The sequence below is a fragment of the Chinchilla lanigera genome, unplaced genomic scaffold, assembly GCF_000276665.1.
Source record: "Chinchilla lanigera isolate Chin_1 unplaced genomic scaffold, ChiLan1.0 scaffold00077, whole genome shotgun sequence".
NCBI lineage: Eukaryota > Metazoa > Chordata > Mammalia > Rodentia > Chinchillidae > Chinchilla > Chinchilla lanigera.
In genome coordinates, this window is record NW_004955478.1 from 7,303,760 (window position 1) to 7,320,934 (window position 17,175).

The 17,175-nt window shown below is 39.5% G+C and overlaps 1 protein-coding gene across 1 annotated transcript in view; it reads left to right on the forward strand.

Annotated features, from left to right (window-relative positions):
• Positions 1 to 17,175, forward strand: part of Smurf2 (SMAD specific E3 ubiquitin protein ligase 2) — a 131,125-nt gene that overhangs the window by 98,494 nt on the left and 15,456 nt on the right. Inside the window, exons 14-17 of the mRNA XM_013503133.1 lie at positions 1,583 to 1,741; positions 11,639 to 11,834; positions 13,316 to 13,419; positions 16,403 to 16,517. Of these exons, the coding sequence (XP_013358587.1) occupies positions 1,583 to 1,741; positions 11,639 to 11,834; positions 13,316 to 13,419; positions 16,403 to 16,517 (574 nt within the window). The remainder of the gene's footprint in view (positions 1 to 1,582; positions 1,742 to 11,638; positions 11,835 to 13,315; positions 13,420 to 16,402; positions 16,518 to 17,175) is intronic.

The following is a 17,175-nucleotide window of genomic DNA, read 5'->3' on the forward strand; positions in this document are numbered from 1 at the left end:
CATGGGAACTTAGGAAGTTTTCTTGGAATCACTTCACCCCTCCCATTGAGTTCTTAGCTTAGTGAGGAGGTTCTAGGTTTCCTTTCCAAAGATAGTTCAAGGTTTCTAAACTTGCTGCTCACGCTCTCCCCACTTGCTGCTCCAGCTGTTGTCGTTCCTTCTCCTCCTCTTCTTCCTCTTCATTGAGACTTGTAAGAAGAGATTATATTAAGAAAAATGTCTGGGTTAGCTTTTAAAATGTTATTTTGAAAAACGAGGTGTACAGCTTTTCTTCTTCTCCTCCCTGTTTTGAATAAAAAGAGGATCACAAAAGGTAACAGTTTTACAGTCTAGATGCTTGGTTTGCTTGGTCAGTTTCATAGAGTGTCATTTTCTCAGTTTACAAGTGGTCTCAGAAGTGTAAAGTGTTCATTTAGGGCTGGAAATGACCTGAACATATTTTATCATTATGTGTGGCCTCAGTGGGGTCACTGAAGGCAGGGACTTAACTGTCCTAGTGGATGATGGCAGCGATTTGAACACTCTGGAATCTTCATTCTGGAATATTCTGTTCTAATAGTGTTGAGAATGAAAAATTGCAGTCCTGCTTGTGGTTAATGAGCAAAAGGAAGCAGTACCTGGGGCAGGGTGTGGAGCAGGGGCGAGGGCAAGTTTCCACACCCACTTTGCACCCTTTTCCCTTTTCCCCTGCATCAGTGTGCTCAGCAGTGTGGAGGCTTCTTAGCTCATTCCTTAAGGCCTTATAAACCCTTGTCTCTATATAATGGTACTTCATTTATAATGTGATAACAATTCTTTGGTTCATTAAAAATTTGTTTTAAAAAATTTCAACAAGTAAGTCATAGAGCATTCTTTCTTTCTTAGGTTTTTGTTTTTTGCTTTTTTGTTTTTCTTTTGAGAGAAGATCTTATAAGCTGTCTAGGCTGGGCTCGAAGCTGGGATCTTCCTGCCTTACCTCCCATAGTGCTGGGATTACAACTGTGCGCGACAGCCTTCCTTAGGTGCCTTAAACAGGTTCTTCAAACTTTATATATTTGAAAATACAAAGTGAAGAAGTTACTCTTTAAAAAATATGTTGTCATTATTTTTAGGATCGTAATTTCAATAACATTTCCAGTTGTGCTTTGTTGGAAAGCTTAAAATTATTCATGGAATGGACATTTGTTCACCCAGATTTTTATGATATTGTAAAGAAAGCAATAATTGAAGGGCAGTTTTAGAAAACATTTAATTCCATATCACTAACACTTGTAACTCAGTATTTTCTGTCAGTTATTGAAGTATAGTTTTTATTGGCTAACGTCAGAATTGCTTTTGTATTAATTTAAAATCTGTATTACATTAAAACCCAGGAACTAAAAACGTAGGCTGTGTGATAAGTCCTTCTGAGCCATTTGTGGATAGGTTTTTGAATATGTGAGTTTGTTAAACCATTGGGAATTAAAGATTTCAGCTAAACATCTCAAGTTTCTGAAACAATACATTTTCTCAGACTTCATGGAATTGTTCTGTGTCATTTACACTTGCTTGGCTCAGCAGGCCCAGCAATGAGGTATTTTTTATTTTATATTTGTTTTTGCAGGGATCTTAGCAACATCAATTGTGAAGAGCTTGGTCCTTTGCCTCCTGGATGGGAGATCCGTAATACTGCAACAGGCAGAGTTTATTTCGTTGACCATAACAACAGAACAACACAATTTACAGATCCTCGGCTCTCTGCTAACTTGCATTTAGTTTTAAAGTAAGTTTTTAAAACAGTACATGTTAAAATGCTAGTCTGAACAAGAGGAAATTTGATAGGTGCTTTTTGTAGTAAATGTGAAAGAATATCTGCTCTCTTCAACTTATAATTTACTTTTAGGGATCGCATGTTACATAAGAGCTATGGCACATAGCTCTTACATGAGTACTTTAATTCTGTACTTGAGTAGGAACCAGTCCTGAAATATTAGGAGAATGATATGTAGTAAGAATGCTCAAATATGAGGGGCTTCTTCAGGGTCAGTAGCTAGACAGGAGAAGTTAGGGCTAATTTGGTGTTGACATTGCAGCTACTCCTTTCTGTGAGCAGCTGACATTTCAGTAGCACTTATTGTATGATAAGTGTTCTCTGTATTTTACATATATTAGCAGTTTCATCCTCAGAAATACAGTTTGACCCTCAGTGGTATAGTTACTGCAACTTTACAAAGAAGGAAACTGTATAGAAAGTGACTTTCTGTAAGTTAGCAAGCGGCTGCATCTTGATTCATATCCAGACTCCCTGGCTTTAGTCTGCTGTGGCCACTGTCCTGAGCATCGTTTGCGTATTATTTGCATCCTTTGCTTTTCTTTCCTCTCTCAATGCCTAGTTTTTTTCTGACTTTATTAGTTCCTGGCATTGCCTTCTAGGAAGGGAAGGGAGAAGGAAAAGAGAGAAAGGAAATTTCATTACCAAGCAAAGTGGCAGAGTGTCTTTCAACAGTTTTGGCAAAAACACTTTGACGGTGAGGTAGCAACAAGGTTCTTGGCCTTGGAATCTGGTAAACAAGGGATGGTGGTGTAGCTCAGTGGTAGAAAACTTGAGCCTAAAATGGGCAAGGTTCTGGGCTTTATACCTGCACCAAACCAAAAAAAAGACAAAAGGGAAAAGAAACTGGAAAGTAAGGTTTTGTGTGACTCCAGAATAACTCACTCTAGCGCTTTTCAGAAAAAGGCATTACCTGCTTTGCCACCCTTAGTCATTAACGCATTACCATAAGTACTCAATAGTGAAGCACCTCTAATGTCCATTAAATACTGAACAAAACTAATTGTGTATTGGATTTTAAGATGCCTTTGGAAAATATCCTTGTTTCGTTAACCTCTTTGGAAGTAGATTAAATAGAGGAAAACAGTGAAGAGATGGCTACCAGTTGCTTCAAATAACAAGAGAAAACATTTAAATGGTCTGTCTCCGGTTTCTTCTTTGAATAATTATCCTGGCTGTCTTATTGGGTCACTAGATCTTGCTTTATTGTGCAGCAGAGATTCTAAACCCTTGGTTTACAGATGAAATTTACAAGTATTTGGAAGTCTTCCAGAGAGTAAGCATTTGAAGAATGTAGCGAAGTCTGATCTCTTAAGTACAGCAGGGTGCAGAGCCGAGGTAGCAGTGTAGTGTACTCCACGGTTCTCCTTTGGGTAATGCTGCTCTGGGGCACCCCCTAGTGGCAGAATTGCAGCATCATAAAGCCTTTTAATCTTCAGGCTTCAAACACAAGGGCAGCTTTTCTAAAGTAACTGTACGCTAGTAGTACTTGAGTTCCTGTTGGTCCAGAACATTGCCATACTTGGTATTATTGGACTTTAAAGTGTTTTTCCAGTCTGATGCTGTTTTTAATGGTATCTTGTGACTTGGACATTATTAATGTAACCTTTTCATAGGTTTGTTGACTATTCAAACTTCTTTTGTGAAGGTCCTCTTCATGCCTTTTGATTATCTCATTATCTATTGAGATTGAAGAGGTTTTCATTGTCCTGTTGACCAGTTGTATCAGTTCTTATAAATTGTTAATATTCTTTGCTCACTCTTATGGTATATTCTTTATATTTAAAATTTTGAACTTTAATGAATTTTATTTTTAATTTTAATTTTTTTTGAGACAGGGTCTCCCTTAGGTAGTCCAGGCTAGCCTTGAACTCACTGTGTATACCAGATTGCCTCAAAATCATAGTGATCCTCCTGCCTCAGCCTCCCAAGTGCTGGGATTACAGGTGTATGCCACCGTGTGTGAGTGTAATGAATTTTAAATATGTTTATTGTTTTGTCCTTTGTAGTAAAATCTAATCTATCCTGGCTGGGGATGGTGGCACATGCCTGTAATCCTACCATTTGGGAGACTGAGGCAGGAGGATTGTGGAGGCCAGCCTGAACTACATTATGAGAGCCTGTCTCAGAAACAGACAAACCCAAAACAATATCAACAACAAAAACAAAGCTAATCCATCTGGGTTTTTGTTTATGAATTTGAGTGGCATATAGGGGCAACTAACTGGAGTTTGGGAAGATGTTAAAATGATAAGATGTTGAGGGTCTCTACAGAAAGGTTTTTATTTTTCCATTATAATTGTTACTGGACTGAATTACTTGAGAGAACTCATATCCTGTATTTTTCCCTCTGTAATAGATACCAGTGATCGTAAATCTTTCAGAGCTTTCAGTGATACCAGCAGGCCGCTGGGACACATATGCCATAGTTCCCCACCACTGGTCTAGAACATACTCAAGTACTTGGCAAATGAATCACAGTAATAAAGAGCTGGAATGGCTCCTTCAGAGGTCAAGTAAAGGTCTTAGAGGTGCTTGTACTTTATTTATCTCCTGCCTTCAGGATCATTTCTTTCTTTGGATAATAGACGTTTGGCTTGATGTTATCAATGAACACTTAAGTAGAACAGTTGCACACTTTCTTTTCACTAAGTAGTTGAATTAAATAACTGAATGAAAGTTCATGTTCTAAGGGAGGAACTAAAGATGGGATGATTAGAAATGTTTTTTCGCTTTTTTGTTTGTTGGAGTACATGACAGAAGTAATTTGAAGAACACTAGCCTGCTCTCCTTATGATTATTTTTCAGTTGTTTATTAGTTTATATTAATGCAGTACATCCCATACCTCCAAGTTTTATGAACATTCCTAGTAGAAAGTTTTCATTTGAAAATCTATTTTAAACCAGGTGTGGTGGTGCATGCTTGTAATCCCAGCACTCGGGAGGCTGAGGCAGGAGGATCTTTTCGAGTTCAAGACTAGCCTGGGCTACAAAGTGAGCTCAAGGCCAGCCTGAACTGCAGAGCAAGACCGTGTCTCAAAAAGACACACAAAAAAATGTAGTATTGAAGTACTATTTTACACCTCTCTTCATTTCTTTAAATTGTAAATTATTATGCTAGGAAAAGGTTGAGTATTTATATATTTGGGGTTTTTGCTTGTTTTTTTAAAGGACAGCATTTTAGAACTTCTACTGTCAGCATCTTTAGTAAGGTCTAGCCTGGTAAATCTTCCCTATGGTTTAATATTCATCTATATTAGGTAAAGTATGTAAAAATTATTCACAGCATTAGGATTTCTATCAAAAATTAAATGAGTGATAAAGTAGTTTTTATTCAGATATATAATGTAAAACCTAATTTACATGTGAAAGTGAATTCATTACAGTGAGGCACAAGAAACAATTTCACCCTTAAATTGCAGTTTTAAAAAAGATATTTACACTGGGCATGGTGGTACACACCTGTAACCACAGCACTTGGGAGGCTGAGGCAGGAAGATCATTGTAAGTTCAAGGTCAACCTGTGCTCCAAAGTGAGTTCAAGGCCAGTCTGAACTTCATAGTGAAACCCTGTTTAAAAAAAAAAAAAAAATTATATATATATATATAATATATATTCATAAGGCACTGATTTTAAAATTTAAGTGTTGATCTATTAATCTTTACATGTATCAGGATATGTTGGATAGAGAACTTTATTTCTCTAATGTTTTGTTTCTGTTGGTTTAAAACTTGGAATGTGTTTTAATCGGGTGTTTAAGAAGTTTGGAATCGGGGCTGGGGATTTAGCTCAGCGGCAAAAGCGCCTGCCTGGCAAGCGCAAGGTCGTGAGTTCGTCCCGGTATCGCAGAAAAAAAAAAAAAAAAAAAAAAAAAAAAAAAGAAGTTTGGAATCTATGTGAGCTATCAAATATGTTGTTACCTTATCTAATAAGAGTTTATATTGTATTTTTCTTTCCTCTGTGAATTTTTTTTTAAAACTTAGTGGAATATAGCTGATATTATGCCAATTATGAATTGGTGAAATTAGTCTAAATTTTAGAGAGCTGTGATATGTAGAATATATATATATTTTGTACCAAGATTTGAACTCAGGACCTTGTGCTTGCCAGGCTAGATTATATTATTAAAACCTTCACAAATTAGATTACTTTGCTTTTTAGTTTTTTCTTATTACAGCATTTAGAAAATGAGAAAATGCTGATTTGCAATCTCCTATAGAGGGCGCTCACTGGAATCAGAAAAACAGTGTGGTGTGGGGCAAGTTACATTTAAGAGAGGAATCTTATGTTTGAGAAGAACTGATAATTAATATTTTGTTGTTGCTTTACTCCTGGGGGTTGGACCCAGGGCCTTGGACATGCTAGACAAGCATTCTACCTGTGAGCTCCATCCCTAGCCTAAGAATTACTATCTGAGAGGAAGTAACAAGAGAATTAATTACCTCTTAGAAAAATATGTACTAAACTTGTTTTATCTAGAATGTAAATGAGGACATCCAGTTTGACTTATATGTTTTCTTGTGCAGATACGTTAATATTCCTTAGCCTTTACCTCCAAATCCCTCCTGTGACATGGTTGGCGTTCTTTTCCTGAGAGGGCGCAGTGTTGTCGGACTATTGCAAAACCTCATTAGGGGCCAGTAAATAACACAGCCAGGGAAACATTCTCTGAAGAAATCATTTGTAGTTTGTTTTTTGTTTCAGTTGCTTGAAACACATACTTTATAGATTTTTTAAAAATCCAGTAGCTCTTTTAGTAGAATAATTTCCTCGCTTATCATGCTGTAGGTACTGGCTAAATGCTGTCTCATGTCACCTGCATTTCAACCCTCGGCTGTCTGTCTCTCACCAGTGAGAAAAATGGAGCATCAGACAGGTCCATACTTTGTCCAGAGGTATTTAACAAGTGTAGGAGCTGAGACTGAATCCAGCCAGTCTAACTAGAAAGGTTTTTTTTTAATCTCTCTTTTCTTACATTCTTTTTTAACCTTGTAATTTCCCTTCTTTTGACTGTCAGTGCCTGAAGATGTTCTGCCTTATACCCTGAAAGGAAGCTTTTAAAAAAAGAAAAAAGGTAACTTTGGGCAAGGCTTTGCAATTCAAGTCTTTTCTCTACTTGTCAGGATCACTTACTTTAAGAAAATCATTTGATTGTTTTATAAGACTCTGGACATTGTCAGAGGCCTTAAAAGAGAACAGATTGGCAGCCTCTGTGTTTCCTGGCCAGAGCTGACATGAAGCTCGTACGTAACTGCCCCTGTGTCCTACCATAGCTGAAGAGATAGGCTGCTTTATTGGGTAGGTGGATTTTTTTCTTCTCATGTGCATCAGAAATAATAGTTCCAGAATGGCTAAATTCTGGATTTTTTTGCTGTTTCAGTTTTATCCCTCACCATTTTTTTTTTCTCCCAACAGAGGCAGAGTTTTATTAAAGGTAGGGAAAAAAACAGGCTCTGCAGAGCAAGTTTGGGCCAAGTAGAAGTAGAAAGAGTAGGGCACCCTACAGCGTGGGGCGGCCACCAGAGAAGAGTGAGCGTAGCGCACAGTGGCCCGACCTTCTGCTTTAAGCGCCTTTTCCACTTGCGGGTTTTGTTTTTGTTTTTGTTTTTGTTTTGTTTGTTTTTGAAATAGGGTCTCGCCATGTAGCCCAGGCTTGCCTCAAACTCGTGATGATCCTCCAGCCTCAGCCTCCCAAGTGCTGGGATTACAGGTGTGCACCACCATGCCTGACATCCATTGCAGGTCTTAGTATTACATTCAAGGCTTTGTGAGTGAGCTGGACGTCCACTGGATTTTTAAAAAATCAGTGTTACGGAAAATAATTGACCTATAATAAGTTACAAATATTTAAAGTAAGCTGGGCATGGTGGCACGTGCCTGTTAGCCCAGCACTCAGGAGGCTGAGGCAGGAGGATCGTGGTGAGTTTGAGACCAGCCTGGGCTACAAAGTGAGCTCAAGGCCAGCCTGAACTGCATAGTGAGACCCTATCTCAAAAAGCAAACAAATAAATATTTAAAGTATATAGTTTAATTTTGACGTATACCCAAGAAACCATCACCACAGTGATGAAAATTAACATACCATCACCCTAGAGGATTCCTCGTGTTCTTTTGTAATTTCTCCTGCTATCCTGTGCTGAGCACTCACTTTCCTGTTGCCAAAACAAAATACCTGGCACCTGCAACTTAAAGGTACACAACTTACTTGGTACACAGTTTCCAGTGGAAGTCCAGTTCAGTTTTCACTTGCCACTGCAATTGGAAGATGAAGGGACAAGAGTAAGTGCAATGGTGACAGCAAGACCTTCTTGCAGATGATGCTTTTACTTGCTGACCTGTTTTGTACAGTTGCTGAGGGAAGTTTCAGCCTGTCAGCACTGGCACGGAGTGCACACACCTTTGTCGTTCACGTATGACTTGGACATGAACGGCATTCTAAGCTCCTTTTTACGTGCTTGCACACTGAATAAACGTGTGCTTCTGAATCTCACACACACACTGTCCACCCTTCCAGGGCACGTCCTCCCTGGGCCAGCTCTTCCGACTGCGCCCCACCCCCGCACAGCACAGTCAGCTGTGAACTCAAGAGCAGGCTAATCTGAGGAGTGCAGGCCCCTCGTGATCTTACCATCTTTCAGAAGCCCCACTTCTGAACGTGGGACTTCTGGGGGACATGAATTTTCCAGGACCGTTAGGATAGCATAGCACCGATGGGACTGACAAGAGAAATTCCTTCTCCACAGGTCTGGAGGCTGCAGACCCGGACAGGCAGCCCGCTGGATTGGCTCCTTCTGGGGTTGCTGGAGGAGAGGGGAGAGGTGGCTCATGCCCTTCTCTGAACTTCTGGTGGCTTCTCCTAGCCTTTTCTGTGGTGGTCCTTGGCTTGTTGGCCGGCACTCCAGTCTTTGTCTTCTGTCATCTCACAGCCGTCCTTCTGTTTTTCTTTTTTTTTGGTGTTGGTGGTACTGTACTGGAAATTAAACCCGGGGTCTCTGCACTGAGCTAATGCTCAGCCCTTTTTTATGTGGGGAAAGGGTCCCGTTAACTTCCTAGGCTGGGCTCAAACTTGCAATCCTCTTGCCTCAGCCTGCTAGCATGCTGGGATTATAGTGGCTTGTGCCACGGTGCCCAGTTTATGCATCTTTCCTGTGTGTCTCTATCCACATTTCCCTTCTTTTATAAGGACACTCGTTATTGGATTTATTGCAGCATCTCAGTGCAGTATGACTTCATTTTAACTTGATTAAATCTACAATTAAGGTCCCTGGATTGAATCCTCAGTTACAATCACAGGTTCTAAGAATCGGGACTTCACCATATCTTTTTGGTGGATACAGGTATCCTCCAAACACCCTATTCTGAGTCAGTCACTAGGCTACTTTCCATCATCATGTATTATTTTGAATTTAGCAAATGAGATCATGTAGTATGTGTTCTTTTTTGTTTGGTTTCTGTTTCCTAATATAATTTTGAGATTTGTCTTTGTTGTTGGATATATAGTTTTTGTTGCTGGTGGTATTATATTCTGTGGATATAGTACAGTTTATCCATTTATCTACTGATGGATTTTGGAGTTTTTTTCCCCAGTATTTGGCTATGACAGATAACTCTTAAAACATTTATGTATAAGTCTTTATATGGACATAAGCTTTTATATCTCTTGGGTAAATAATTACCTAAGAGTAGAATGGCTGAATCTATATGGTAGATTTATGTGTAGCTGTTAAAGAAGTGCCAGATTGCCTTTCAAAGTGGTTGTATAACTGCACAGTCCCATAAATAGTTGCTGGAAATTCTAACACTTGGTAGGATTAACCTTAGTGATTTGGGGCATCTTAATAAGGTATACAGTAGTATTTCATTCTGGTTTTGATGTGTATATCTGTAGTGATGAATAATGCCGGGTATCTTTCATGTTTTCATTTGCCTTCCATGTATCATCTTTGGTGAAATCATTGTGCTCTCCTGTCCCCACAGCTATTCTGTTTTTTACTGTTGAGCTTGATTTAGATCTATCAGATACATACTTTCCAAGAGTTTTCTCTGTGACTTCTCTTAATTTTCTTGTATCTTTTGAAAAGCAGAATTAAAAAAAAATTTTTTTAATAAAGTTTAGTCTTTTTTTCTTTCATAAGTTATATTTTTATTATTGTATCTAAGAAATCATTGCCTGCCAGGTGTAGTGGCGCACACCTGTAGCCCCAGCACCTAGGGGTAGGGGCTGAGGCAGGAGGATTGCTGCAGGTTCGAAGCCAGCATGGGCTACAAAGTGAGTTCAAGGCCACCCTGATCCGCATAGTAAAACCCTGTTACGCCCCCCCGGCCCCGAAAAAAAAAAAAGGAAAGGGAAGGAAAGGAAGAAACACAGGTCATAAAAAGTGTTCACTGTTTGGAAGTTATGCGGTTTTAGGTCAGTGATGGCAAACCTTTTAGAGCTTTCAGTGACACAAATGTCCCACTGTGGCACTTGGGCCATCAGTTTTCCACCGTTTTAGCTTAGTTTAGTTTTGCTTTGCTTTGTTTCCTTTTTTTTTTTTTTTTTTTTTGAGATAGGGTCTCCCCATGTAGTGCAAGCTGACCTTGAACTCCCTTGTGTAGCCCAGGCTGGCCTCAAACTCAGCGGTGATCCTCCTGCCTCAGCCTCCTGAGTGCTGGGATTATAGGTGTGTGCCACCACGCTCGATTAAGAGTAGTTAATTTACTTGACAAAAATCGTATTTTCTTTGTATAGTTATATTTTAGGTATAAAATTGGGCTTCTATGTAAGAACCACTGTGTGCAGTGTAAATTTGGATGATCTGTTTAGAGAAGTGAAGGCTGTTTTCAGTGTTTTTATCACAGCTACTATTGTCCTTCCCCTCTAAGTTCCACTGTCTTGTCTCTTCTTTGTAAAATTAACTTTAAATATCACCTTTGGCACAGTGCTTATACAGACATCAGTAACAAATCATCTAAAATTTTATTTCCTGAGAGCTTATTGTAATTAACTACATCATGATATCATAGGATTCTTCAAAAATCTTAGATGTTATTTATGATATTTTATGCCAGGAAAATAAAAATGTATCTTTGGCAAGTGCCCTTTAAAATTTTTATTATATTTATGATGTCCTTAGGGGATTATTTCCATTCTGTAGTAACCTGTAGCTATTCTTTTAGCAGTCACACTACCACAACAGTGAATGTGCTTAATGCCACTGACGTGTACACTTAAAAATGGTTTAAACCTTACATTTTATTTTAATGCATGCGCGCGCGCACACAGAATGCTGCTTTACAGAGCGCTTAGACATGTGTATAAAGTCCTTGCTTCCCTGTGCCAGTCCCTTACGTATGAGCCCCTCTGTTCCTGTGACCCCGACTATGGAGGTGGAGGAAGCAAGGGCTCCTCCAGGCCCCCAGACCAGCTCCAGACAGCGAGCGGTGTTTGGCCCGTGCCTCAGTTTTCACACGGACGGTGGGACGGTGTAGAGGAAAAGGGAAATGGCATTTGAAAAGTGGGTTCTCAGCAGCTGTGTGAAGCTTTATCCAGTGCTGGGGAGGTAATACAGTGGTACCGTGCTTGTCTACCGTGTACAGGGTCCTGGGCTCAGGCCCAAGTACCATAGAAAGAAAGGGGAAAAAACCCACCATTATCCAGTTCTATCAATTCGTACAGACTCTGGAAAAATAAACTTTATAGAGTTAGCTTGTTGTTGCCAAAATATGTCAGGCTAACCATATGTCCTAATCAGGCTTGGAAAACGATATAGCTAGACTTGTGTTACAGTCTGATGCTATTTTAAATGTATGATTGCAATCTTTTGTGTTTAAAATACTTTCCTGATAACTTTTTTGTTTACTTCCAGTCGGCAGAACCAGTTGAAAGACCAACAGCAGCAGCAGGTGGTGTCCTTATGCCCGGACGATACAGAGTGCCTGACAGTGCCAAGATACAAGCGGGACCTGGTTCAGAAGCTGAAAACCCTGCGGCAAGAACTTTCCCAGCAACAGCCTCAGGCAGGCCACTGCCGCATTGAAGTTTCCAGGGAAGAGATTTTTGAGGTGAACTTCCAAGTCTTATTTTAAAATAGAGGAAAGTTAAGTTTAATGTTTTACTCTCCTTTCCAAGAATACTTTTTTGAAACTCGTGTTTCCTTAGCGTGGGAGCTTCTCGTTAATTTCTGTTTTGACTGTGGGGAGTAGGGCAGTGACATTGGAAAGATGTACTGTGCACAGTAAGCGCTTAAATGGGATGGCAAGTGGAATTGTTCTGATGGGTTCAGTTTTGCTTCTGACTGCAAGTACTTGTCAGTGAAGACCTTACTTTCTAACTCTTCTGAAAGGTAAGAGACTTTTTTTTTAAAGAGGAGAGTTTTTTTTTTTTTTTTTTTTTTTTGGTTTTTCTCCGGTACGGGGAACCGAACTCACGACCTTGCGCTTGCCAGGCAGGCGCTTTGCCGCTGAGCTAAATCCCCAGCCCCTTAAAGAGGAGAGTTTTAATTGAGCTCACCAGGTGAGGGACTCTTAAATAGAAAAGTTATTTTGTCTGATTACTATCAGACTGCTCCCTAAATTTGTTGAAAATCTTTATTTCTGGCATATATTTTTATCTTTGAATTGTAGCCTAATATCAGCTTCCCAGCTGAGTCTCTGGCACACAAGCTGGTGCCAGGAATTTGTGCCTCAGGCACTTACACTTTCACTTGCTGGATCCCTTCAGGGTGATACATCCTTCTGTGCCGGTGCCGCCACCTGGGCTGTGTCTGCTTAGCCCACAGCCACTCAAGGAAACAATACCAGGGATTTTCAGTGCATCCTTGACCATGAGATGGCCTATAGATGGAGCCCAGGGAGCTAGTGCTTGCCTGACGTGTGTGGAGTGGTAGATTCCTTCAGTGGTCCTCCTGAGACAGAAATAAATGAGTACATACATACATAAGATGTATGAATGAATGAATGCGTGAGGGCTGGTAGGTGGGGCCGGGGCCCCCCCGGGAATGTGTGTGTGGCTAGGATCAGCCCATTGCTAGGAGCTGGATCTGCAGACCACAGCAGCGGAATGTGAAAAAAAAGGTCAGTCATTGATATTTTAAAATAATAAAACATTGGCTGTGTAATGAAGATTATATAAATGATTGCTTATATTTTTCAGAACTTTGTTTTTCTTACATTTACTTTTTACTCATACCTGTGACCTAAAATTAAGTCAGCCAACTTTTAGGAATTAGCTACTTGTACCAAATTCTGTTTTTATTATTGGTAGAACCAATAATACTGTGGTTCATAGAACGGAAATACGGAGTTTTTTAATCTAGTAGGCTTTTAATGTATTTATCAAGGGAATTCCTTGAAGTAGGATTAAGCTTGATTCTTTTAGGTTTTTCAGGTTCCACAAACTTTAAAGAATCTGGAATTTATTGATTTGTTGAATACATTTTACTTATTTAAGCTATATTTTAGGGGTAGAACAGGAAGGACAGCTTAAATAATAGGTTAAAACAACCTAATAATGATAGTATTGTATATTTACCTTTCTTTTTCAGGAGTCCTATCGACAGGTCATGAAAATGAGACCAAAAGATCTCTGGAAGCGATTAATGATAAAATTTCGTGGAGAAGAAGGCCTTGACTATGGAGGGGTTGCTAGGTAAAGGCTTGTCAGTTAACCACATAGATCTTTATATTTATAAATTCAAGATACTTTCTGTGGTGTGGCTTTCTCATGGATATTTATTTTGTAGTATAATAATTCCTAATATTTTTAGTACAGAGGAAATTCTAATGGATAGATTCGTGATGAGGTTAGGGTAGTACTGCTACCGGGAGAGTTCCTTAGTACTCCCTAGTGGATTATGTAACCCAGTGAGACTCTGAAATCTAGCTGCAGCACCTGTGCGCAGGCTGTGAGTGGGACTTCAGGCCCTTCCTTTCCACCGTCTCCCTCCTTCAGTGCATGTGACAGTCTCTGCTTTGCACTGTCAGGACGATGGTGAGACTTCCTGTGATACTGTTTTCCCTTTGCTTCCAGTGCTCTGGTTTTTTTTTTTACCTTGCTAATAATGGATTGTCAGACTCTTTAATCCATAATATCAAAACATAATTTAAATAATTTTCCCTGAGAAACGTTGAGAATGGAGATTAGAGCTGTATCTCCTAAATTCTAGACCAGTTTATTTTATTTTGTTTTCACAAAGGTGATTAACAGGTTGTCTTTTATATTTTGATAAATATAAGGAATTTAATAAATCGATGATGTAATGCTGTTTATTGTGAGGTTTATAAAGCGTTGATGTACATTTGAAATAAAGAGGTAATTTGAAACATACCCAGACAATGCAAGCTGACTTTATTGTCCACACCCATGCCAAATGCCTTGGAATCTCTTGACATAATGTGGTATGTTTTAGGGTTTATTTAGTGAAGGTGATAAAATAGGTAATGAAATTTTCTTATTAAAACAATACCAACAAAATACTCCTTTGTCCAAAGTAAATTAAAGCTATATTATATGTCTATGTAAACTAGTACAAACCTGTCCTGATAGGAGTAGACTAGGATAGTCTAGGTGATACGGATCTTCTGAAGTGAAACCACAGTTTTTCTTTTGAGACTGGCTCTTGGTGGTGTAGTCCAGGATAGTTTGAACTCACTCTGTGTCCTAGGCTAGCTTTACTGTGATAAAGCCGCCGCTGAGCGCCACCCAGTGGGCAGCTCATGAATATGTTGCAGTGTGTCGTTACCTGCCTCACTCACTGTGCGACCTCTGGCTCTTCCTCAAAGCTAAAATGACCATGAAAGGACTCTGCCTTGATTGAGAGCATCGAGACAGCCATAGTAACACCAATAAAACATTCAGGGAAGGGGGCTTCCAGAACTGTTTCAGAGAGTGCTGAGAAGGATGGAATAAATGCATTTGAAGCAAGAAGGGGTATTTTGAGAGGGTTTGATAGCAGTGTGTCTTTACTGTAATTCATATTGATTGATTGAGACAGGATCTCACTAGGTAGTTCAGGCTGGCCTTGAACTTGCAGCGATCCTCCTGCCTCAGCCTCCCGAATCCTGGGATTGTAGGTGTGCGTCACCATGCCTGGCTTCTAATACTTTTTTTTTAGTAGTACATGTTTGTAGTATATAGTGTTCATGTTCCTTTTGGAAAGTTGGTACATGGACATAGTACATCTTAATTCTGTCTTTAATCCCCTTTCCCATCCCTCCTCCATCAACTCTTGATCCCTTCCTTTGCATTTGGAATACATACTAATTACATGCCCTACATTGAGTTGATACATGTACATACCACATTTTAATTCCTTTTTTCATCCCCTCCCCTCATCCATCTCTTGATCCCTTCTGCTTTGAGAAAAATCTACCTCCCTACTTACTGTTGCCTCTGTCTCTTTTTTTTTCCTCCTCCTTTTTTTGTCTTTTTGAGACAGGGTCTCGCTGTGCAGTTCAGGCTGGCCTTGAGCTCACTTTGTAGCCCAGACTGGTCTCAAACTTGCAACGATCCTCCTGCCTCAGCCTCCCAAGTGCTGGGATTACAGGCATGCACCACTATGTCCAGCTTTATTTCTCCTTTATTTTGCTCTTTGTTAAAACTTCGGATTTCTCATATAAGAAAAACAATGCAATATTTAATCTGTGTGTCTGATTTATTTCACTTAAATAAGGTTACGATCTCCAGGTGCACACATTTTCCTACAAATGACTCAAGTTTAAGTTTTTTATGGCAGCATACTACTCCTATACTTCACCCTGATTCCAAAACCAGACAAGGATCCAGTCAAGAAAGAGAACTAGAGACCAGTGCCTTTAGAGAACATAGATGCAGAAATCCTCAGAAAGATACTGGCAAACAGAACGTGGTGAATCATCAGAAAGATCGTATGTCATAACCAAGTAGGCTTCATCCCAGGGGTACAAGGATGGTTCTACGTACACAGATCAATAAATGTAATACGTCAGTAAATAGAAGCAAGGGCAGAATTACATGTTCATCTCAATAGGTGCAGAAAAGACCTTTGACAAAATCCAACATCCTTTCATGATAAAAATACTGAAGAAAATAGATACAGGACCTCATCTCAATCTGGTAAAAACCATCGACGACAAACGTACTAAAGACATTTTTAAAATTTAAACATTCACTGTATTTTACAATCACACTTCATAGATAATACTTATATATTGTCTGATGCTAAAGTGTAAGAACTTGCCAAAATCGAGTGAGCAGCGACTTGGGTATAATAAATCACGTTTTCATTTACTGCTTAGGCATGGTAGATTTTTTTCAGTGTGATCTTAGTAACTATAGTTAGTGCTTTATTTTACTTTCTAATTTTTAAAAATGATTTGCTAAGGCTTAGCAAATGAATTAATGGCATATCTTAATAAAAATGTATTGATGGCCAGGTGTGGCAGTGCAGGCCTGCGGTCCCAGCACGCAGGGAAGCTGGGGCAAGAGGAGAGCAAGTTCAGGCCCAGGTGGGCAACTTAGTGAGACCTGGTCTGTAAATAAAAACGGGCTGGGGATGTGGCTCCGTGCAGAGGCTTGCAGGTTCAGTGCACGGTGCCACACCAAAAAAAAAGAAAATTAACAAAAAATTCCTTTTTCACATCTTGTTTTCTAGGGAATGGTTGTATCTGCTGTCGCATGAAATGTTGAATCCATACTACGGCCTATTCCAGTACTCAAGAGATGACATCTACACGTTACAGATCAACCCTGATTCTGCTGTCAATCCAGTATGATGTTTAGTCATTATGATATGGGTCAGATTGGGGCTTCAGCGCTTTTCATTTTTAAACGTCATTGTCGTTTATTACATGAGGGTTTCTTGTCTTGTCATAGTCATACCCTTTGGCTCAGCAACTCCTAGAAAATTTGCTCCAGTAAATGATTATACACTTGTTCAACACTTTGGGCACAAGAATATTTGTTGTTTATAATAGCTTCAATTGAAATCAACACAGTTGTTCATAAGCATGAGGATTAAGTTATAAGACAAATAATATAATTCACTAGGAGCATAGATTCTGGAATTAATTAAAAGGACATTAAATCATAATCCTCATCTCATTATTTACTGGCTTTGTGTCCTTGGGCAAGTTCATTGACTTAAGCCCCAATTTTTTTCTTTCTTTTTTTTGAGACGGTCTCACCAGGTAGGTCAGGTTGGCCTTGAACTCACTATGTAGCCTGGGCTGGCGTTGAACTTCAGGCAGTCCTTTGCCTCAGCCTTCTGAGTGCTGGGGTTACAGGTGTGCACCCCCACATCCAGCTAAGGCTTGGTTTTTATTGCTGATAATATTAAATATAGTTCATGTCTCAGAGAGGAGTCATGACAGTTCAGCAGAACTCTGTATCTTGAATTCTTAGCACAGTGCTATTTCTTGCTTGCTT